A 24954-nucleotide genomic window follows, 5' to 3' on the forward strand; every position below is an offset into this window, starting at 1 on the left:
TAATTCCACATAATTTAAAATCTCATAGACCTTATTATTATTGTTTTATAGGGTCACTTACCTACAGCCAGACATCCTGGAATGTGAAGTTAAGTGGGCCTTAGGAAGCATTACTACGAACAAAACTAGTGGAAGTGATGCAATTCCAGCTGAGCTATTTCCAGTCCTAAAAAATGACGCTGTTAAAGTTGTGCACTCATGTGCCAGTAAATCTGGAAAACTCAGCAATGGCCACAAGACTGGAAAAGGTCAGTTTTCATTCCAATCCCAAAGAAAGGCAATGCCAAAGAATACTCAAATTACCATACAATTGCACTCATTTCACATGTTAGCAAGATTACACTCAAAATCCTTCAAGCTAAGCTTCCGCAGTATGTGAACTGAGAACTTCCAGATGTTCAAGCTGGATTTAGGAAAGGCAGAGGAACCAGAGATCAAATTTCCAACATGCACCGGATCACAGCAAAAGCAAGGAAATTCCAGTAAAACATCTACTTCTGCTTCATTGACTAGGCCAAAGCCTTTGACTGTGTGGATCACAACAAACTGTGGAAAATTCTGAAAGAGATGGGAATACCAGACCACCTTATCTACCTCCTGAGAAACGTGTATGCAGAGCAAGAAGCAACAGTTAGAACCAGACATGGAACAACGGACCGGTTCCAAATTGGGAAAGGAGTATGCCAAGGCTATATATTGTCACCCTGCTTGTTTAACTTATATGCAGAGTACATCATGTGAAATGCCAGGGTGGATGAATCACAAGCTGGAATCAAGATTTCTGGGAGAAATAATGACAACCTTAGATATACAGATGATATCACTTTAATGGCAGAAAGTGAAGAGGAACTAAAGAGCCTCTTCAAGAAGGTGAAAGAGGAGAGTGAAAAAGCTGACTTAAAACTCAACATTCAAAAAACAAAGATCATGGCATCTGGTCCCATTACTTCTTGGCAAATAGATGGGGAAAAAGTGGAAACAGTGACAGATTTTATTTTCTTGGGCTCCAAAATCACTGTGGACAGTGACTGCAGCCATGAAATTAAAAAACGCTTGCTCCTTGGAAGAAAAGCTATGACAAACCTAGACAGCATATTCAAAAGCAGAGACATCACTTTGCCGACAAAGTTCCATATAGTCAAAGCTATGGTTTTTCCAATAGTCACGTATGGATGTGAGAGCTGGAACATAAAGAAGGCTGACGGCTGAAGAATTGATGCTTTCAAATTGTGGTGTTGGAGAAGGCTTGTGAGTCCTTTGGACAGCAAGGATATAAAACCAGTCAATTGTAAAGGATTGACTAATATTCGTTGGAAAGACTGATGGTGAAGCTAAAGTGCCAATACTTTGGCCACCAGATGTGAACAGCTGACTCACTGGAAAAGACCCTGATGCTGGGGAAATATCGAGGGCCAGAGGAGAAGGGCACGACCGAGGATGAGATGGATGGATGGCATTGCTGGACATGAGTTTGAGAAAGCTCCACAAGATGGTTAAGGACAGGAAAGCTTGGCATGCTGCAGTTTACTGCAAAGAGTCAGACACAACTGAGCAACAACAATATATCTGTGTGTGTATATATCTTGTCATTTAATTTCTTGATTATATTAATGACAGTTATTTTAAAGTGTCAAGGGAACTGTGAACAATATGAAAAGACAACCCACAGAATGGGAGAAAATATTTGCAACCAAAGTGACCAAAAAGGGATTAATCCCCAAAATCTACGAACAACTCATGCCGCTGTTTGTCAAAAAATAAAAATAAAAAATGAAGCCAGGACATAGAAGCAACCTAGATGTCCATCAGCAGACGAATGGAAAAGAAAGCTGTGGTACATATACACAATGGAATATTACTCAGTCATTAAAGAAATTTGAATCAGTTCTAATGAGGTGGATGAAACTGGAGCCTATTAGAGTGAAGTAAGCCACCAATATAGTATACTAATGCATATATATGGAACTTAGAAAGATGGTAACGATAACCCTGTATGCAAGACAGCAAAAGAGACACAGATGTACTGAACAGTCTTTTGGACTCTGTGGGAGAGGGCGAGGGTGGGATGATATGGGAGAATGGCATTGAAATATGTATATTATCATTATGTGAAATGAATCACCAGTCCAGGTTTGATGCATGATACAGGGTGCTTGGGGCTGGTGCACTAGGATGACCCAGAGGGATGGGATGGGGAGGGAGTTGGGATGGGGGTTCAGGATGGGGAACACATGTACACCCATGGCAGATTCAAGTCAATGTATGGCAAAACCAATACAATATTGTAAAGTAAAATAAATAAATAAATAAATTGAAAAAAAAAATGAGCAGAAGATCCAAATAGATATTTTCCCAAAGAAGACAGACAGATGGCCAAGAGGCACATGAAAAGATCCTCAGTATCACTAATTATCAAAGAAATGCAAATCAAAACTACAGTGAGGCATCACCTCATATCAGTCACAATGCCCATCATCAAAAAGTCTACAAATAATAAATGCTGGAGAGGGTGTGGAGAAAAGGGAACTCTCTTACACTGTTCGTGAGAATGTAAATTGGTCAACCACTATGGAGAACAGTGTGGAGTTTCCTTAAAAAACTTCAAATAGAACTACCATATGATCCAGCAATCCCACTCCTGGGCATGTATCTGGACAAAAATATAATTTAAAAAGATACACGCATCCCAATGTTCATTGCAGCACTATTTACAATAGCCAAGACATGGAAGAAACCTAAATGTCCATTGAGAGAGGAATAGATACAGATAATGGGGCACATATGTATAATGGAATATTACTCAGCCGTAAAAAGAAAGGAATAATGCCATTTACAGCAATATGGATGGACTTGGAGATTATCATATTAAGTGAAACAAGTCAGACAGAGAAAGAGAAATATATGCTATCACTCATATGTGGGATCTAATGTTTAAAATGAGACAAATGAAGTTATTTACAAAATAGAAACAGACTCAGAGGTTTTGAAAATAAGCCTAAGGAGAAGTATGGGGTGAAAGGGATAAATTAGGAGCTTTGAATTAACATACACATGCTACTATATATAAAATAGATAATCAACTAGGACCTACTGTATAGCACAGGGAATGCTACTCAATATTCTGTAATAATCTATACGGATAAAGAATCTGAAAAAGAATGCATATATGTATATGTATAGCTGAATCACTTTACTATACATCTAACACAATATTGTAACGCAATATTGTAACTCAACTATACTCCAATAAAATTTAAAAAAATAAAGTGTATGTCTGAAAACGACAATGTCTGGATCTCTTATGGGTCTATTTCTACTATCCAATTTTCAAAATCCTGGCTTCAGGGAAATTTTGCCTTTTTATAACTCTTTGTTTTTAAACGAGTGCATGTGTGCATTCTCAGTGGCTAAGTCATGTTCAACTCTTTTGTGATCCCATGTACTGTGGCCTGCCAGGCTCCTCTGTCTGGGATTCTCTAACAAGAATACTAGAGTGGATTGCCATTCCTCCTTCAGGGGATCGTCCCAACCCAGGGATCGAAACTGGATGTCCTATATCTCCTACATTGGCAGGTAGATTCTTTACCACTGAACCACCTGGGCAGCTGGATATTAAAAAAATTTTTTAATGTAGATTAGTTCAAGGTTTTGGATTATCTTTTTGGCAGAGGTGATTTCCTCTTTTCTTCTGAAGACAGCTTGACTAGGGGCAGACTACTTTACTCCAATCAAGTATTGTGATATATCAAAGCCAGACTTTAGCCCTGGTAAAGTATTGTCTTTTTCTGCCCTCTACACCTGCCCTCCCTTAACCTCTGAGTCAACTCTGAACTGTAATATTCATACTCCCAGCCTTTTGAATTTACTGAATCCTCTGTTCACCTTCCTTTTCAGTTGTGTTTTCTGCTCAGCTTCAGAGTCTCTCAGCTTTCTCTCTGGTAATTACTTCCACTGGGATAAAACTATGCTGATTTTTTGGTCTATTGCTTTTTGTTTCCTTTCTCTCCAGGATCTAGGCATAGTGAGTTATTGCTGCATTGTTACTTCATCATGTAATTTTTATCTTTTGTCTAGATTTTCTAGTTGTTCTCGGGATAGAGAAGGGCCGGGTTTGACCAATACCAGCTAGTTGACCTTTGCTGGAAGCACACATGACAATTTTTAAGCTCTTGCTAATATACAGCCAGTGCTGAGACTATTGAGTTTAGAAGTGCTCACAGCCAGCAGCGATGTTGAATCCCACTTTTGGTTAGATTTTAGCTCAATAATTCCTTATTATCTTGTCATCTCATCAAGACTTATACCCTAGTACTTTGGTTGTTTTTACATAAAAGGAGTCTGGTCCAATAATCTAGTCTGTCATATTACTCATGCTACTTTTTATTTAAATCTCTTTTCACTTAACATCCTAGTTCCAGAAGGACGAGAATTGTGTTTCACTTAAACTTTTAGTCCCTTTCCCCATCCAGTGCTTGACAAAATAGGTGCTCAATAATTGCTGAGTAAATGAAATGATGAAGCTTTAAATGAGACCCTCTGGGCACATCTTAGTGGGTCCACCAGAAGTGAAACATATGAAGTTCAGTTTTGCCAGCTTAAAAACCAAATGACTATGTTCACAGAGACAAGATTCTGTGCATTAGCTCAGACTAGGCAAATTTACAAGGAACTAGTTTATAAATAAATCTTGATCACCGCTTAATAGGAGCTACAGCTGGATTGATAATGAAGTGAAGTGAAAGTCGCTCGGTTGTTTCTGACTCTTTGCGACCCTATGGACTATACAGTCCATGCAATTATCCAGGCCAGAATACTGGAGTGGGTAGCCTATCCCTTCTCCAGGGGATCCTCCCAATCCAGGGATTGAATCCAGGTCTCCCGCATTGCGGGCAGATTCTTTACCAGCTGAGCCATGAAAGAAGCCCAAGAATACTGGAGTGGATAGCCTGTTCCTTCTCCAGGGAATCTTCCCAACCCAGGAATCGAAACAGGGTCTCTCTCCTACATTGCAGATGGATTCTTCACCAACTGAGCTATCTCCTTCTTCCCTGATACTTTGGTACTTAACTTCTGTCTTTTCTTTAATGCTAATAGTTTTCTGTATTATATTTCCTGTGTTTTAATATCTTTATTCATACTTCCCCTCTGGAAGTAGAAGAAATAATAAAAAGTAGGTAAATAAATAACATTGATACCATATGTTAACAAACAGCAATCTTATATGTTAGTCCACTCAGAAGACCAAATTACAGATCACAAGGTTGCCATGGTAAAGACAAGTCAGAAAGGGGAAATTCAAGGTTGACAAATCACTTACTTTCAAGCTGCTAAAGTAGATCTCTTTCTAAGTGATCTTTAAAGGTCATTTAGCATCAAGGCATCCTCTACCCCAGGTCAGTATACAAGAAACTCAAATTTAACAAATTCCTATTCTCCAGCTTTCTTTCTGCTAAGCTGTTACTAGTTCCCAGAAAAGTCCATTATTTCAGACATAGTCCACTTTGTGAAATGTTACAATAGTCAAGATTACAGTCTCTCTTAAAATGTAACAAATGTAACTGGCTGTTTCCTGATAGACCAGGTAGAACCTTGTTTTCAAGTATACTTTATCTCTGTATACCATATTTTTTTTTTTCTTTCTGAGTTACTTCACTCTGTATATTAACATTATATATGGAATCCAGAAAAATGGTATTGATGAACCTATTTGCAGAGAAATAATGGAGATGCAGAAGTAGAGAATGGACTTCTGGACACAGCTGAGGAGGGAGAGTGGGACAAATGGCGAATGTAGCATCAACATATATATACTATCATGTGCAAAGTGGATAGCTTATAGAAGTTACTGTATAACACAGGGAGCTCAGCCTAGTGCTCTGTGATGACCAAGAAGGGTGGGGTGGGATGGAGGGGAGGGAGGCTCAAGAGGGAGAGGATATATATATATATAATTACAGCTGATTGGAGTTGTTGTACAGTAGAAACCAACACAAACTGTAAAAATTAAAAAAGTTACCCCTCAAAAAATACATTATCTCTGAATCACCCTGTAAAGTGGGTTCTTTGACAATATATCTCATACACTTTATGCAGATTTTGGTATTTTAATTACAGAGAATTTTGCCAGGAGCCTGAGACCTTCCTTTCTCTTTCAACCACATTTGACGTCATTTGAGATAATGCCATTTTCTCCTGCTTAGGCCAACCTAACAGAAACCAGCACAAACAATACAATGCCCTAACAATATTGGGGAAAGAGTAATATTGTTTTTAAATTTTACTAAAAATATTTTGTATGATCTTTCAAAAGTTAGCTTTTTTTTTTTTCTAAAGGTGGTGTTTATTGTAACAGATATCAGATTCTCTATAGGGAGATCAGACAAATGTTCCTTAGGAATTTATAATCTCAAAAGCGCAATGATGCCCATGAACACGGGGAAAGGACAATAACCTTTGAGAGGGGTTTAACATGGACCTCCATCACAGATCAAGAATGGATGCTGCAGAAAAGCAAAGGACATGTTAATATATGGCACAAAGGAGCCAGGTTCAATCTCACATTTTAGGTAAATTGGGTGGAGGGAGGGAGTCTCTCTCAATTATACTGAATTTTGGTCTTTATCAAATGGGATTTCCCTAGCTTCCCAGCAAAAAGGAAGAGCATGTCATATATGGGACCAGCTTGAGTGAAACCAAAATGTGGTGACCCTGATGACTGCTTAGAAAAATCTTTAAGCATTGCAAAGCAGCAGGGGGAGATGGTGAGAGATGGGAGAGGGTTTGTGAAGCATTCTGAAATGGACACTGAGGTGTTTCCTACACATACCTCCCCCCTTTCTGGGCTGCATAAATGGAAGGTTAGGGTATCTGCCTTGTTGTTGTTGTTGTTGCTAAGTTGGGTCCGACTTTGCAACCCCATGAACTTCAGCATGCCAGGCTTCTCTGTCCATCACTATCTCCTTGAGTTTGCTCAAACTCATGTCCATTGAGTCAGTGGACATGACTTGCTTACTCCTGAGACAAGCAGTAACCAGTATTAAAAACTGTGACTCAGCTGGTTCTCCTAACCATTCAAATAAGCATCCTTCTGGTAAAGAAAATTCAGTGAAATTCAAATGAGCAACCAGTCAGCAAAAAACTGCTGCTGACATTATTAATCTTCCAAACTACTCAGATCTATCATCCACATAAAAACTCATCATTGGGCACTTGTGGAATAGGTATCCCTCACTTAAAGGAATGGGCATTGTCAGCAAAGTTTGTGGTCCAGACTTTGTATCAAATCAATCTGATTCTCCCATTGATTTCCATTACTAAATCTGAGATGCATTCTGCTGTTAAATCCCATTAAGTGTATACCAAACCCTTTGGAAATGGCATGTTTAAAAGAAAAATGATAATATCCTGAAAAACATTGACAGTAGTATTTATATATTAATAGTAATGCTGGGCTGTGTTCACCATGTCACAATAGAAATCGTCCAGGATGAAACATGACACAATCCTATAAATTGCCTCACATACTGCAAAGGGCAATAATCCCTAAAACATGAGCAATTTAATTTTTCACTAGCTTCACAACTGCCTTGGCATTTCTATCATTACATAGCCAAAGAAATCCTTCTTTTCATTATTTAAAATCTTTTCTCATTTTCTACTGGCCTCTTTTCCAAAATCATTGTCCAGAAACCCCTGAATAGCTTGTGACTCTATTCTCAGATGAGGAAAATTAGCCAGACTCGATCGTAGTGGTTTACTCCAGTGCCCTGCTGGGATTCACCCATGATTGGAGCATCTCTTGGAAGGAATGTTGTTGAGGGAAGTGGTAGCTCTGTGAAAGTAGGACTAGAGACTTCAAATGCTTTTTTCTCACGTCTGAGATACAGTTCAACCATCTGACACTGGTAAATGGTATGTGCTTACCATTCTATTTTCAACCTATGCACTTTGTATAATATGTTAAACGACCAAATGTTTTACATAAGTTATGCTGAACGACTGAATGTTTGCATAATATATGTTGAATGACTGATTGAATTTAGATGATGATTTTGCTTTTCATTAGAAAATATTGACAGTTCTAAGTGCTGGTAGCTCAGGCTGGAAAAGTGGCTGTAGACATTAATCTTCACAGGCATTATGTACCAAAGGTCACAATGGCATTACATGTCCAACAGTCTAAGGTCTGGACAGGACATTCCTGACAGTGATTTCTTGCTGAATTCTTGAATTCCCTACCTACCTCATTAGAGTAAGTCAATTTTTATTAAGCAATAAATTGACTACTTAAATCAGAGCAACATGCCCATCACTGGTGATGCACCTCAGGTGTCCCCTTTAATTTCTTTAGTATAATCCACTGCAGTGCAGACTCAACATTCAGGGCTGACTTTAACATCTGATTAAAAAAAGGAAATGTTTTTATTAAACTATGACATACCCACAGAATTCTGAAAAGTCAATGGCAAGAGGCTACATGTTAATTTACCAAGAATTTTTTTTTTTGTTTCTGTTGTTTTTTTACTCAGCATATCCAGAAACCTCAACATGTTAAGAGTCTCAAAACTGGACACACCCAGGGAATCAGACCCATACTAACTAAACTCACAAGGAACACATGTACAACTAAAAGGACTGTGTGTGGACAAAAACCACCAGGACTGTCACAATGACCACCAGACTCCTATGGCTGTAACCAGCACATTCTTTCCCTGGAGGCAGAACAAGTAGGAAGCCAAATTATGAGCTGAGAGTAAGTAAAGAATGAAAACAAGAAGAGATGTGTATTCTCAAGGAATATTTTGTCCGGAACATGAGAGGCCTGATGAAGCTGCCATTTCTTTTTTCAATCATGAAATAACTCTCTGGTTGTATGTATGTATGTATGTCACTGTGTGTACGACCACAGACATTTCTTTTAGGTTCAAATTGCCTCTCAGAGTCTCTTTGGCATCTCTATTTCCATTTCCTTGGCACTCTTGTTTTCTCTGATACAAGTAAAGCCTGCTTCCTAAGTTCACATTTTCTTCTGTTATAGTAAGACTGTAAAGAGAAGCAAAAGTCAATACTACATGAAAGTATTATTAATGATACGGCCACTTATAAATTAGTGCCCCCTTCAAACATCTCTTTTAAACACCACACTCCTCGCCCCTCCCCCCCACGATGGTAAACATTTATGTGTGTGTGTTAGTCGCTCAGTCGTGTCTCACTCTTTGCGACCCCATGGACTGTAGCCCACCAGGCTCCTTTGTCCGTGGGATTCTCCAGGCAAGAATACTGGAGTGGGTTGTCATTTCTAGTACAATGGAAATACACTCAATTCTATTACAAAGTGAAGGGGCAAATCTTGCAAAAGGTATAAGATCAATAAAAGTGAGATTGGTAAAGCTGGCAGATGAGGATTTACAGAGTTAAACAAACAAATGAAGGTAAAATCAACTGGGATGACTACATGGGTGCTTCAGAAGAGAATAGTTTGAATATCAAAGGATTAACTGAGACCCTTGGGAAAACTGAAGAAGCTCTTACACATTTTTACAAATGTTTTTGATGATCCTATTTTTGATTATTATCTACAAGTCAAACATGAAATAAAGCATGTTGTTAGGTGCTTCATATTGTCCAGGAAAAATTAAGCCAACAATAATCGTCTTGATGTACTATTCATTCATTCCACAATTTGCACATAGTTGTATTTATAAATTTTGTCCAATATAGGATAGAATGTATTTTTAAAATGTTGAGTTTTATTTTCAAAAAAAGTCTTGGCAAACCTTTTTTCACTAATTGCTCTGAAATTTGGTCCCTGTTTCAAGTAGACTTACTTTAAGGAAGCTTTCTCAGTGCTAATCACACTAGGATAATAAGCACTTCCTGTACTTATGGCACAAAACTTTTCTGGTAGTAACAGTCTGATGTCTTGACTGTTTCTATTTACATATAAAATTTTTACTATTTTGGTCATAAATATCCTCATAATAAAATAAACTTATTATTTAATCTTAGGTGTTTCCTATATGATGATTTTCAAAGGCTGATATTTTAAAAAGTATCATCAGTGTCTTCTAAGGCAACACATGTGGGGGACATAGATTTTGGAGTGAACTTGGAGTCAGACCTATATTTCAATCAGCTTTTGCCACTGAGACATGTGACAATGGGCAAATTATGTGAACCCCCCGACTTTGGTATTTTCATCTGTGAAAATGGAGCAATAATAGCTCCCTCAAAAGACTGTGGTGACGATCAGACTTGAACACGTTTAAAATGCCAGGTATAGAGAAAGCATTCAGTATGCAATAGTCATAGCAGTGCTACTTATTTTTGTTTTGTTATGTTTTTTTGACTGCCAAAGTCCCCTTGTGATCTTAATTTGTTGATTATTTTGTACCTTCAGATCCTTTGCATGTGCTTTGCAATGTGAACCGAGTGTCTCTAGGCTATTAAAGTTAGCTAAACATGACTAATTTTGAAAACGTGCCTTTAAGAGAGCCTTGTTGGAAAAATCTCTTAGAATGAATTCTAGAAACTTTGAAAAAAGTCATAATGAGGGTTTTAGGATTTACACTAAAATTTTGGTTGAATTCTTCTATTAGTATGGCAATTTACATGAGAAAAACCTCAATGGAAGCCTCCCTTTTCCACACTGAAGAAGTTTTTTATAAACAAATCTTGACTTAAAATCAAGAAACCCAGTCTTTTACCTTGCAGAAAGCCCCATTCAGAACACAATCTTGGAAGTCAGGTGCTCCTAGGTTTGAACCCCTGTTTGGCTGCTTCCTGGTTGTGTAACCTTGAGCAACTTAGTATTTCCAAGCTTGGGTATCTTTATCCATAAAGTTAGGAATAATAAAAACACTTACCTTGGGATTGTCATGAAGATGAAGGGTGAAATTGCATATAAAATGTTTATGTGCCCATGCAGCTTGGCACATTGTGCTTAATAAATATTATGTGCAAATCTTTGGACTCCTAAGTTAACAGGTATGTCATATTTTGTTCAAAATGGTAATAGCATAATACAAAAACAACAAAAAAAATTTCACTTGAGTTTCCAACATCAAACATTAGGTTCTTTGGTCTTCCCTTGTCTTTTGCCTCCTGGGTTTCCTATATTTAGCTTCCTTTTCTTCCCCTATTACTTTTGAACATATCTTCTGCCCCAGTATTTCTGGGTGGTCTCCTCCCTATCCCCACCCAATGAGAATAGCATGTGGGGTGGGGTGGGGGGGTAAGGGGAGACAGTATTCCAAATAGGCAAGAAGTTTCTATCTTCCTCCTTCCCTAAGACTCTGGTAATATCCCCCCATGAGCCTGATTAGTTCAGATTTATGAACTCAGCTAAAGCCAGGAGATAAAAACATCTAACATTTAGTATTCACCTAATAGCACCAGATACAGTATGTCAGGTGAGTTACAAACATTATTTTAGGACATCTTGACTGTTCATAAGGATCAGGCAAGTAGATAACACTATTCCTGTTTCTGAGAAAGGCAGTCAGAGGGTCTGAGCCAGTAATTGGCTCAAAGACACACAGCTAGTAAGTGGCACTATCAATGGTCATAAGGACCCAGTTACTGCATTAATTGGGGTGTGATGGCTCTAAGTGGTTTTCTGCTTACAGGAAAGGCCCACATAGCCTTTGCATACTGGCAGTTATATGTGTGCTATCATAATATCACCTTATTCATGTAGGACTTTTAACCTTTTTATACCATTTATCTCCTAGTACCACGAGCGTGTATACACAACACTAAGCGCACCAAGATCCTTGTGCATTTCTTATGCATACACTTGCAGTAAGCGCACCAATTTTATACACATACACTGGATACTGTAGATCTGACCAACAGAATTCAGGACATCAAAAAGTAAATAAACTTTCCTCAATTCAATAATTCCTGTTTAATTTCCCCTGGCAAATATTGAATTTCAAATTGTGTTTGTCCTATAAAGTAGAATCTTTCAAATATTGTGGAGTTCCACATTGTCAGGAGAGAGTTGAGAAGGGCGATTAACATGGATGTGTTTCTTCCATTATGAGTTGAATTAAGTTTCTCATTTCTGAATAAGTACCAAATTCTGCAATCATTCCAAAAGTGGAAGTTCAGCTCACAGTTCATTTTGGGGAAGCTTCAGCCACACTAACCATTTAAGGTCAAGCAAAGAACTGGTCAACCCCAGCAACTGGCATAGCGCAGGGCTTTCAGCTAAGAGATAATAGGGTCTAGATCTATACATCTCTATACGTTAGGTGTATCGAAAACACACTCTGGGTCCTCCTCTCACCACCGCAGCTTGGCTGACACTTTATCTCCAAGTCACAAGAGGGGCCTCACGTTTAAGACCCCAAACAAGTTGCCTGCTTCTGCCAGCACCTCACATCTACCCGGATTCCCTCTATTGTCTTTAACACACACTTCTTGTAATACGTCCCCTTCCAATTAACTCTAACTGGCACTCCGACCCTCGCCGGGCCCCCAGCGCCGGGTCCGAGGGCTGGGGAGGGGGTGGGGGCCGCGGCGGCGCGCTCCGTGGCGCCGGCGGGCTGGGGGCGGGGCCTGCGCGCGGGGCGGGCCCCCGGCCGCTGTCTGCGCGCCGCTCCTCTTTGTTCTGTTCCATTGTGTGGCACTTCCTCCTCCGGCGCTTCTCTGCACTCTGGTAGCCTGTGGGGAATTCGTGAAGGGGTTTTGGTGACTTTTTCTTCCCCCCCGCCTCCGGTTTATTTTTTAGAAGGTGTGGAACTCTTCTGCGCTGCCCCTCCCTCGCGGTTCCCCGCCTCCGGGCCTGGGAGGGAGGCGGAGTGGGAAGTGGCTGGCCCTCTTCCCCACGCCGGCTTCCTCGTCCTCCCACCTTGCTCTTCCTCCAGGAGGCATCCTAACCCCGCATTCTGGACTTTCACCTCCTGACCGGCCGCATCCAAGCCCGAATGGCTATACGCGACCCTCTCCCTTCTGAGGGGCGCCGGCTCCGGCCGCCCGGGGCTCCATCTGGCACCAAAGCGAAGGTCGAAGGCCGGAGTGCGGCCCGAACCCAGCCGCCTCGGCGTCTCGGGAGCCGGCGAGAGTGTGGCCGCGACCCTCCCCGTCCCTCGCGCTCACGCTACCCGGCCGCGGTGCGGCCGCCTCAACCCCCTTATATAGGCCTCTAAAAATAGCTCGCCTCGCACCGCCTTGTAAGGCAGCGGGGAGATTCGCAGCTCGCCAATCGGCGCCCGCCGCCAGGGCCGAGCCCCGCCTCAGGTCCCGCTCCGCGCTCCCCATTGGTCCTGAGTGACTTCATGAGCCCCCTGTTTACCTTACATGGTCACACGCGGCCTAATGGACGCCCTCCTCCGAGATCCCACGGCTGCGCGGAGAGCGGGGCGGAGGGAGGGAGTTTGGGGAGGGGGAAGAGCAGGAGGAGGAGAAAAGGAGGAGGAGGGGGAGAGACTACAAACTAGCAAGGATGGGGTGGGGGGTGGGGAGGGAAGGAAAGGGGGGGAGAGAAGCGATCGCGAGAAAAAAAAAATGCAACCTCCCAAAATAAAGAGCAAAGATTGCATTAGGAGCGAACAGCGCTGCAGAAATAGATGGCAGCTTCGTATCAGTGAGTTTGCATCCCCCTTCCTGATCCACGAGCTGGAGTGATTAGAGCCCTGGAAGGGAATTGTTACTCCCGTGGAGAAGTCCCCTTTTCCTGGCAGCCGTCTGCACTGTACACGCTGGATGCTTCTCTCCATCCACCCCACTCAGTCTCTCCTCTCTCACCTCCTCTCTCCCTCTCTCCTGCATTGATTTTTTTTTTTTTTTTCCTTTTTAGTTGACTGAAACAAAACAAAACAAAAGGGCCACTGGATGTCTGCCTTCTTGGGGGGTGAGCCAGACAGACTGACAAACAAACAGACCCAACTGTGTTCGGGGGAGGGTTTCTCCTCCCGTTTTGCCCGGCAGCAGCAACATGGACGTGTTGGCTAGTTATAGTATATTCCAGGAGCTACAACTTGTCCACGACACCGGCTACTTCTCAGCTTTGCCATCCCTGGAGGAGACCTGGCAGCAGGTGAATGATTTAAATTACTTGTGTAAATCGTGTGGTGGCGGCGGACTCGCAAGGGGCTGCGTTGGTGTGGGCTCGGGGTTGAATTTTTTTGTTTGTTTGTTTAATTTTTTACCCCCTTTTTGGCTGTTTGTTGTTGAAAATGTTTTCGGAAACAGTCATATGCTTACCTCTCCACCCACCCCCTAACCCCGTATAGTGTGCAGAGCTGAGCAGCCGGTCCGAGCTGCCTGCGTTTCAGTCACCAACACACATCCTTGTGCACATTTTGTTGGGCTCACTGTCCCCCAGCAGAGACCTGCCTAACTTCTGGGGTTCGGAGGAGCTGGGTGGGAAGGTGGTTTGGGGCTTAACGAGCCATCGCAGACAGCTACCGCGTCCCTACATGCACTAGCTGTACCTACTTGGTACCTTAAATCAGGTTCATCTCTTTCAACTGGTGCTGACGGCCGTCAGATGCGGGGGGGTGGGGGGTGGTAAGAGCAAAGCGGGGTGTTTTCCTAGTAATTAGCGAGTGTCAATAAAGAATAGGAACTTGATTTTGAGATTAGAAGGTGGGCAGGAGGACGAGGAACCCAGTTAAAAGAGGTACTCAAGGATATCTTGGAAGAGGACGGGAAGATATATCTATCTAGTGCTGACCATGCATTTGTAGGTTTCCCCAGAGCAACATCCACGGAAAGAGATCACTCTCTGCGTGTGTCCTTGCTTCCCTCTCTCGTTTGGTGTCCCTCTCCACTTAGCACAACCTCCGACAAAGGGTGGTGTGTGCTTCCATGCCTCTGACTTTGTCTTAGAGGACTAGTTAAGAAACTCCTAAGATGCTGAAGGGCACCAATGCCAAGTTGGCTAGATGTCCCAGGGAGGGGGAAGTGGGGCTGGTGACAAGTTCACTGGGCTTTGTGAAGTGGAATAGAGAAAGTGCTGGTCAGTGGAAAGTGCTAGATCTGCTGCAGAAACAGTGGTTTTTCTCAGTAAGGATTGGGAGCTGCTGAGGGGACATTCTTCAGGAAAGATGGTGGATGGGGGGAAGGTGGAGGGACACGAGTATGCTTTAGTATTCTTTCAAAATTCTACAATGTGTATCATGGAAAGTCCAAGAAGACAATTCAGATTTGCACGGTGGAAGTGTGAACGTTAACAATCCGTCTTGGAGAAACGTGCTTGCCCTTGGGGAGGGCTGTGAGAGGCTTGGTGTGTGGCTGCTCATGTAACTTCTCTGCTTCGTGACAGCAGCTTGTTAAGGCTAATGAACGGCTGGATTTCCTCTGCCAGGATCCAAAGCGGGATTTGCCGGCTTGAGTCTAAGGATGTAACAGTCTCTGCTTTAGCGAGTGAGGTTTGGTTTTCGGTGTAAGGAGGTGATCCTCTGTACCATTGTTACTAATTGCTCTTATTCCCCTGATTCTTCCAGGCTGGAGTTTCTCTGGATACTGGTCTCTGGTGTCTGTGGGTCCAAACATGCATTCCTGCCTGAGGATGCTGGCAGATGTGTTTGACTTTGTCTTTCTCTAAAGGCACACACAGCGCACACTTTTTTAGCATAAGGCATTTCTCCAGTACATCTTTTCTTCCATCCTTGATGAGACTGCCTCATGAAGGGTCTCACTGGAGCTTTTTCCTCCTTTTATTTCACATGCTAATTAAACCAAAAGGTTGCCAGAATTTCATTTTCAGAAATAGTCTTCATTTCACACTGTCAGCCCACTGGTGTTGAATTGGTTGCCTATTAACAACTGTCTAGACTGGTTAGGGAAGAGAATCTGTTGATTTAGGCAGCCGTTGTTTGTGACTAACTGTTAAGTAGGCTTGGAGGAAAGAAAGTTGGCTTTATTTGTTACAGCGTTTCCCCCTGATGAATCACCCAACTTTGTTTTGGTTCAAGTTTTCACAGTAGTAAAGCCTGCTTTGGGGGGAAGGCCTCTCCAGAGGAAACCTGCCTTTCTAGATCTGGTTAGACCATCCATGAGGACATCTAGATCTATAAGGAAATGTCATTGGTTTGATAATTAGAGGATGTATTAGATCTATTGTTTCCTCAGAAGCCTTCTTTTCTCTCCACCTCCCAACCCCCATCCTCCTCACTTCATCTCATCTGCTTCAAGGGACCTCTAGTTTAGTTTCTATCTGTGGGCAAAGGAATTTCAGCCCACTGAACCTCCTTCCCTATTTCTTGCCTTAATCCTGTCCTACTGCCTGTTACCCTCACCTTCAGATCCTTTACCACGCTCTTTTATAAGCATGCTCATAGTCCATACTGAAATGTAGCTTGTGAGGACACAGTCCTAAATGAACTGTTACTCCAAGAAGCTTTCTTCTCTGGACTCTTTAGTCACAAATGCTTTCTGTAAAGGTGGCTGTGACTCCCAAGTTCATACTGGTGACATATCTCTGACTTCTATCTCTTCCTCTCTCTCCCTACACCCTCCCCTGTGCCGCTTCAGAGTATAAAGGAGGGGAATGTGGTTACATGCAACTGTTGGTTCCAAATCAACCATCAGATGGTGAAATTTTAAGTCTCCTTTGCTCAAATCAGCTCAGGAAGGTTGCTACAAAGAACCCCAGGCCGGAGGAAGTTTCCTGATGCTCTGGGGTAATCAGATTTTGGAGGTCAAATGAGGAGCAATTATTAGATGTACTCCTGAAAGTGAACAGTGTACCTTGAGATGAGCGAAATGCAGAGATTCCAGTAATCTGATTTGGTTCCTAAGAAAGACTAGCTTGGATGATAAACCCAAGAACATCTGTGCATTTGAAAATTAAGGATGGAGGTTTTACTTTAAACTCTTGCCTGAGATAATTGTCCTGCTTAACCGTCAGTGAGCTTGTCATGGATCTCCTGTCACAGGGGTCATCATTTTGACATTGGGTTTTGGGACAATCGTGTCTTCTCCACATCCAGCGCCAACTCTGAAAATCGTTTGCCGGTATAATTTTTAAATCCGGATGGACATCCTACATTAACAGCTCTCCATTCCTGGGCTCTGACTGCATACTTAAGCACTTGGCTCAAGTAACATCATCCGTGCCTGTCATATAACTGTAAATTACGCTGTGCTTATGTGGTCTATTATTTTATGGAATTCAGCTGACGCACAACTCCTAAGGCCACCAGCCTTAAGCCCTTTGGAAACTTGCAGGAGATTTTCCAAGAGCTGTCTGAGCAAAAGTAGAAAAAAGTCAAAGGTAGGACAGAAGCTAGCGTAGTGTATAGGGTACCACTTGATGGATAATAGGGGACCCATTCATGAGTTTTGTCGCCATCAGAAATCATGGTTTTTCTGGATGTGCTGCTGATTTGGAAGATGAAGAAGGATTTAATACAATATTGATGGTTATTTTTCTTTGGGAAGCTACAAGCATTTTAAGAATTTTGATATATTCTTCACACCTAGACTGCTGTTTCATGAGTACAGGTCAAGTAGTGATGTTCTAAGTCTTATTTACACTTAGCCTTGCTTTATGCCATTGAGGAGCATGGTGTGTTTACTGGAAAACTCTTATGGAATTATGTTTGTTGTTAATGCTGATTCATAATTGGCAGATGGGGTCAGTTTCAGGCCTCCCTTGTGCTCAGAGAAAATTTTCCACTGCTACTGGAAACAAATAAATAAATCATAGAACATTCCTCCCTCCTCCCCCACTCCCCCATTGTTTTAGACTAATGGCATACTTGGCTACTGTAAGAACTGCAGCGTCCCCATAACACTGCAATTTCATCTTGGTGACAGGCACCCTGAACCACTTTTTACAAGGGCCTTTGGTATGAAGCATCTCTAGGGGACAACCTACAAAAATGGTTGCCTTCCAAGAACAGCCTCATGGTGCAAGGGATAGGATTTGGTCTGTGAGCTACATTGCTTCTCCTACACAGGGATCGTGCCTTCACACTGCCTTCTACAGGCCCGAGCAGCCAGGTGCTGTCTCAGCCAGAAAGACAAAGCAAACTGTAGGGTCCCTGCACCCGCAGGTTTGCCTCTGTCCCCAGTTTGCAGAAAACCTTGTCGTGAATTAGAATTTCTTGGCAACAGCACCACCCAGGGAAATTTGTAGACACAAAGGAGCCTTGCTAACCACACTGAAAGGATAAAATAGCTGGCTTTTTATTTATTTATTTATTTATTGTGTGTGATTTGTGCGTTCTTTAGTTACCATAAGCCTATTTTTTAAAAAATTTGAAACAGTGACTTGGCAGATGAAAAAAAAAAATTGGAACTGTTACCCCTGTTACCCAGATTTCCTTTATAAGGATGCAGTCACTAAATAAATGTAGCTTTACAAATGAAAGCACATGTGAATGCCATCAATCACACACTTAGCCTTTCTTTAACAGATTCATTTCCATGTTCTTCTGAATAGATACATCTCTGTGTAGATTTAGGGTCTCTCAAACATGATCATTAAGTCTACCTGTTTCAGTTTGGTATTTTAAAGTGAATGAATGTTACAATGCAGATTTTTTTTTTTTTTTTACTACATCTGTCTTTAGTTGCGGGAGAGGGGGTAAAGGAAGTGGTGACTTCTTTGTTCTCCATGTAACTCCCACCCCCACTCCCTACCCTGAGGAGAATGTGATGTTGGGGTCCAATCCATTTAAAGGGCAGAGCAGAAGATGCACTGTGACACCTCACCCTGAAATGATTTATGTATGGGTATGTCAGAGACCTTCAGTGTTCAAAATGCGCTCTTCCTCTCTCTCAGCCCATTCTAAATATAAATGCCAGTGGGGGCTATTTGCCTCTCCACTTAAATGGGAATAGTTTAGAGAGGGTCCTAATGGCGCTTTTAGTTGCCATTCTCTTATAAATCTTCAGATTCTTCTCCCATCAGAGAATTCCCGCATTTTAACTTTGTGCGTTCAAGAAGGCAATGCAGAGTTCTTTAATCAGCCTATACTTACTGGGGAGGGAAGGCAGTTTCCTCCAGCCAGCCCCAAATGACTCATGTTGATAGGGTAGCTGGCCACATGGGGTGGCAGACACCCCCTATCTCTGCAGTTTGGCAGTAGCACACCAGGAGTTTTCAGTCACCTTTGCTGGCCTCCATGATTGGCAAATGCAGAGAATGCCTCTGTGATTCCGGTTCACTGTCTATCAGTTAGCCTGTATGTTGGGACAGAGATTTGCTGAAAGTTTAGGACAGCTCCCCAGCGTAACCTGAGCAGTGCCAGAAGGGTGAGGGGTGGAGATGTATCTCTCTACAAATAAACCCCTTTGTTTTCCCAGATCAGCTGAGTGCTTGCTTTGCATGAAAAGGTAGAAATATTTTAACCCAGATGGCCAGATCTTACCCAGAACAGTGATTAGGAAGGTCTACAAGCACTAAAGGTGTTAAAGTCAGTGGAACAAGATACAGCAGCTCATCATTAATGTTACGTGCAACACCTGCAGGTTAAGAAATACTCCTCTGCCCAGATACATTGTGTGCTTATTTTAGAACGTCACACACCCACAGGAGAAACTCTCCTCATTCAATTTTAAGTGTTCCCCAAATCAAGTCCTGCATTCCTAGAACAGGTTTTTACCTAAAACTGGTCATCATCCTGTTCCTCTCCCTTCTTGTTCTTTCACTTTTGTTTTCCCCTGCTAATTTGGAGAAGCATTTCTCCTGCCTTGGTACCTTTTTGTTTCCCTCACTTGGTAGTTTGTTGTGACCCTGAGAACTTGGTCCTGCTGAGTGCATTGTGTCTGCTGCACTCTCCATTAGAGCAGCTTCCAGCTGTCCCCATCCACCACGTGCGTGACATACAGAGGGACAGCTGAGGGTCAGCAGCAGCTTCGAGATCCATCTAGGATCAGCCTGCTTGACATGGGAGTGACTTATGATTTCATAGTGATTCACACTGCTGACTGAACTGGTCGAGGCACTCAGTCACACCTGTGGGCTTTTCTCTATTTATATGAAAATATGGAAAATATTTCACAGTCGGTACTTCATTCCTTTACTTTGGTTATGTGCAAAATACTGTTTGGGTGATGTGAATTTGAATTGGCTATAGGCTCTGCCCTGTATGAGCTTGACTCCAGTAGGGGAGAGTGAGCATGTTCAAAATTAAGTAATGCACTATTAGAACACCATTGCCAAAAAGAGATTTTAAAAGTAAGTCCTGAATTTGAGTACTGACCCATGCCTCTCTATATAGCCTCACCTTGTTAAAATCTTGTTTATAGAGCATACTTGAGATTTACTAAGTTCTGTTGTGCTTTTGTGTTAGCTAATGGGGTAATGGGGCTGGTGGCCCTTTGGCAGATGAGTAGACAGTGTAAATACACATGTCCGTAATGGCCAGGAAACAGCATCCGTGTCTGTGTCATTCGGAAATGATTATAGGTAATTAAAATAATTAATGTAGAGCTGTATGCAATATCTATTTCTGAATATGGGTTTATTGACATTTCCTAAGGGTCATATTGAAAGTCAGGCCCCAGGCCTGTTATCAAAGCTAGATGCAAATAATCTTAGAATTTCAAATCCTGAAAGACTCTTGGTTTCTTTAAAACACTAGGCTAGGACCAAGTGATTGTTGAAGCCAGATGAAGCACTGAACCTTCCAAGGTCCCCCAGCTGTTGTTAACATGGATGGCGGTCCTAGGCCCCAGACTCTTTCAGATGTCCACATGATCCATTTGCTTGCTTTTCATCATGTTGTTCTGAATATATTTTGAGTTACTTCTCATCTTTCCACCTCTTTCTTTCCCTGTTTCCCCTTAAAAGGAGGCAAGAAAATCCCATTTTTACTTTGAACAGCACTTGTACATGGAATTTGGGGATTGTCTGGGTCCTAAACCAAGCTATTGATATCTTGGAGAAAGCTTATGTGTGTCATTTTATCTCTTTTCCACTTTTAATAATGTGTGGTAACCTGGAAAATGTACACTGTACTAAAAAAAGCCCCAATTACAACTCCAGCCCTATGAAAAAAAGTGCTGTCACTTAAATGATAACAAATGGAGTGAGAGTAAGGAGGTGCATTGAGATGGATGTGGTAGGGAGCTGGATGGATGGTGGAACCGGGGTTTTATGTGGAAAGCGTCAAGTGCGAAATGGCGAAATGCTTTGTCTCTGACAACTTGCCAACTAAGAGACTGCGTGAAACTGTAGCAGTTATCATGTGCCAATTCAGGAAAAGCTTTTCTGAAGTGTTTTAAGATTTCTTGAGAGGGTTGGATGGGCAGTGAAGTTGTAATGGTTTACAAATTTAAACAAAAAAATATTGCACATTGTGATAAGCAGTTGGGAAGAGAGTCAACTTCTGTGTGGTTTTAAAAAAGTCCTGTGGGGCTGGACGGATTGTGCTGGCCTAATTTTGAGTGACTCTAGTGAGGAAAGGAAACTTGGGGTGCTCTTCACTCTACTTCCCAGCAACTTTTGGCCCTTCTCCACCCGATCTCTGGTACTGATGATGGTGAAAATTCTCTGTTGGAACTTGTGTCACAGACTGGCTTCACCTCTAAGATCTTAGAAACTGAAGTTTGCTTCCCAAATGGAGACTTCTTTATGTCGTCAAAGCCGTAATCTACATGTCCAGCTCTGGTATCTTCCTGAGTTCAGGCTCACAGTTTGGAATTGGAAACATGGGGGCTGACACTAAAGACTTTTGGGATTGTCCCGTTATGACCTCAGCTGAATATGCCCCGAAGTGTGAGCTCATCCAGTCTGTCCTCCTTTTCCTGGCTTCCCTGTTTCTTTTACTAATCGCCTTTCTTCTGGGATCCAGGTTTGAAGGTTCTAGCATCTTTGGCTCCTCTCCTTCCCTTGACTATAATTGGTTGAAAAACCCCCTTGACTTGGTTCTTACCGTACTGTGCCTGGTCTCCTTTCTTCTTGTTCTGCCATTGCCCCAGGGCAGCCTGGCCACCTCGCCTGGATTAACTTTCTACCTCAATCACCCTCTTTTGCGTATGATGAAGCCAAACTTCTAAGAGTCACAGTATTCCTAGACTGAGTCTAGGTAGTAGTCACAAGTTCCCCGCCTTGTTACCGTGTGCGCTGCCATACAAATTGAATGATTGTACTTTTTCTGCTTCTGTCTTCATTTATGTCATTTCCTTCAGACTTCTCCCTTCTTTTTCCTTTTCCCTCGTGAGTCTCTTTGTCCAAATTCTACCCATCCTTTGACTTTCAGATGGTTGCCACATCGTCCAGGAAACTCCCTCACATTCCCTTTGCCAACAGTAATTGCTACTATTTCTACACTCTTGTGTAGAACTTTCTACTTCCTCGTGATGCTTTTCAGTTTTGTCCTGTAATATAGTTTTTCTTTTTTCCCCATTACCCTGTTTTTCCAGTTAGGTTGTATGATTTGGAGCAAAGTCCATGCCTTGGTTATAATTCTGAGAATAAACTTTTAATACATAACCCTTCAGGTTCTTAGAAAGCCATGCACATGGTAGATAATCAGCAGATATTTAGGACTTAAGATATGACTATGACTTAAGATTTGACTCTGTGTGCAGTAATGATTCACAGCTGTGGTTGTACCCCAGACCAATTATATCAGTATTCCATTGGGTGGAACCCAGACATCAGTGTTTTCTGTTTTTTTGTTTTTTTTTTTTATAATCTTCTGGGTGATTCCAATATGCATCCAAGGCTTTGAGCTCTTAATCTATGGAAGGTTAATATCAGATATATCAGAGTAGTAGTTGGCTACTCCTTATATGGAAGTATTTTATTTCTTGTATAACTTGGAAGCTAAGTGTAAAAGAGGTTTATAATAAAGGAGGGTAGTGGTGGGTGTACTTCATCCAGCTCCTTGGTTAATAGCAACTGTCCAAGTGTTGTTTGATCTTTCTTGTTTTGCTTTCCTTTACCCTAAAGTGTTGAGTATAGTCTCATTTAGCTTACATTTCCTCTGACCCACTAGAGGTTTGCTTAACCTGGTCAAATTCCATTTCTGGTACTTTTGTGGTGGTGGGCACTAAACTCCAGCCGTGCCGTGCTTCAAATAATTCATTCTCGGCAGGCTCTCGACCATGATTTTCCACTTACCTCAGCCCGCTCTGTGGTTTTAAAGGGATGGATGCATGCATGAACATCTGTTGGATGATGCCAGATAGGTATTAGGTAGCAGTTCAACAGATTTCTTCCTGACCTCACTGTTTGCAAGTAGACTCTGTTTATAAAGAATTTCAAAGGACCCATGTTTCTAGTAAGAGGAGCAAAAATAAACTGTGGAAGAATTGCCACTGAGGACATTCAGGCAAGGAGGCCGCCTCCTCATCCATAGAAGGCTTTAGCTCTTGTGGTAATGACTGTGGCCATGTGGTGATTTTCACAAAGAAACCTTAGAAAGGCCTCGATTTCAAACTGTGATGTTTGCAAAAATGTATGTACTGTAGCTGCATCCTTTCATCTATAAACTGTCTTTGATGGGGGTATGGTTGGCAAGAGAGAACATCAGGAGAGGAGCTCAGAGCTCAGGGTTGAAGGATATCTTTTGGAAAGCTCAACCCAGCTGTGAAAACGGCAATTAGCTGTGGAGCAATCGCTCGGCAAGGGAGTGCCTGCCTGCTCCTGACCCTGCGTTCATGCTCACCTTCCAGAGCTCAGGTTGCGGGAATTCAATGGCCTGGTCACAGTGCTGGCTCTTATTTTTGGAGAGGCGGCAGATTTGCTTGGCATACAAAGGAGTGGAAATAGATGGCCGCATCCCTCCCTTTTGAGCTCTTAGTGTTTGTTCATAGGGCCACTGTAGACCCTGTTCATAGAGCACAGCTCCTGTCTAAGAGGTGAAGGATGTCATCTGTGAGGAGCCCCCTGTGCAGAGCTGATTCTCCTGTGAGCTCCCTGAGATGCTGCTCAGTGTCACACTGAGTCTTTGGCTTTGCCTTCTGCATTCCAAAATGACCCGGCCCTCCCCTGTGCATTTACCTCCCTGTATTAAGTTTCTTTCTTTCTTTCTTTCTTTCTTTCTTTCTTTTAATATGGACCAAGAGATGGTTTCCTCTGTGATGGGGATGTTCATGTTGCCTTGTAAGAGTCTAACAGACATCTGTATTGAGCTTTTGTTCAAGTACTCAGGGTGTTTTGATCAGGATCTCTTGTCACTGGCACATTCTTTCTGTAACTAAGGAACAGGCAGATATTACAGAATTTCCCATTCAGAGGCGAGAAAAATGGGGCAGAGGAAGATGAAGCAAGTTGTCTTCATGTGGCTGCAAAGCAGATGAGTTGCAAAACCCTTGGTGGAACATTCTTTCCTCTTCCTTCTTTCAAGTTGGCCATTCTGTCTATCACCATAACAAGCATCATAATAATACCTGTGCTAAGTCGCTTCACTCGTGTCCGACTCTTTGTGACCCTGTGGACTGTAGCCCACCAGCCTCCTCTGTCCATGGGATTCTCCAGGCAAGAATACTGGAGTGGGTTGCCATGCCCTCCTCCAGGAATAATATCTAACAGATATCAGATACTTCCTAGAGATGATCTCATCTGAGCACGTTATATACATCATTTCATTTAACCCTCACATGAACCCTGTGAGATACATTTTCTGCTTAATCCTCCTTTTACAGATGGATACATTGAGGTGAGAGTTATTAAATGACTTGCCTAAAGTCACACAACTTGAAAGTCTGGTTGAGCCAGATTGGGCTCAGAATGAGCCCAGGCAGTATGCTCAGGAATCTGAATTTCTACATTTATACTGACTCCTAGTTAGGAAGGAGACACCAAGGCAGAAACCAAAGGTCATGGCTTGGGACTCAATAGGACTGTATGGATTTGAAGGCTTTCTGGCCTATCTTCTTTCTGGGAGTTAGTTTTCTCATCTGAAAAAGAACTGGATTGTTCTCGGGCTCCTTAATGGCTCAGATGGTAAAGAATCTACCTACAGTGCAGGAGACCCAGTTTGATCCCTGGATCAGAAAGATCCCCTGTAGAAAGGCATGGCAACCCATTCCAGTATTCTT

The 24954-nt window shown here is 42.2% G+C and overlaps 1 protein-coding gene across 2 annotated transcripts in view; it reads left to right on the forward strand.

The window, feature by feature from the left end:
* The first annotated feature begins 13314 nt into the window (after nt 1-13314).
* The window catches only part of KLF7 (Kruppel like factor 7), a 104050-nt gene continuing 92410 nt past the window's right edge, over nt 13315-24954 (forward strand). For both annotated transcript variants that reach the window (XM_040228683.1, XM_040228684.1), the window contains exons 1-2: nt 13315-13591; nt 13805-14044. In XM_040228683.1, the coding sequence (XP_040084617.1) occupies nt 13943-14044 (102 nt within the window). In that variant the 5' untranslated portion in view covers nt 13315-13591; nt 13805-13942. The remainder of the gene's footprint in view (nt 13592-13804; nt 14045-24954) is intronic.

This window comes from Oryx dammah, unplaced genomic scaffold, assembly GCF_014754425.2.
Source record: "Oryx dammah isolate SB20612 unplaced genomic scaffold, SCBI_Odam_1.1 HiC_scaffold_27, whole genome shotgun sequence".
Taxonomy (NCBI): domain Eukaryota; kingdom Metazoa; phylum Chordata; class Mammalia; order Artiodactyla; family Bovidae; genus Oryx; species Oryx dammah.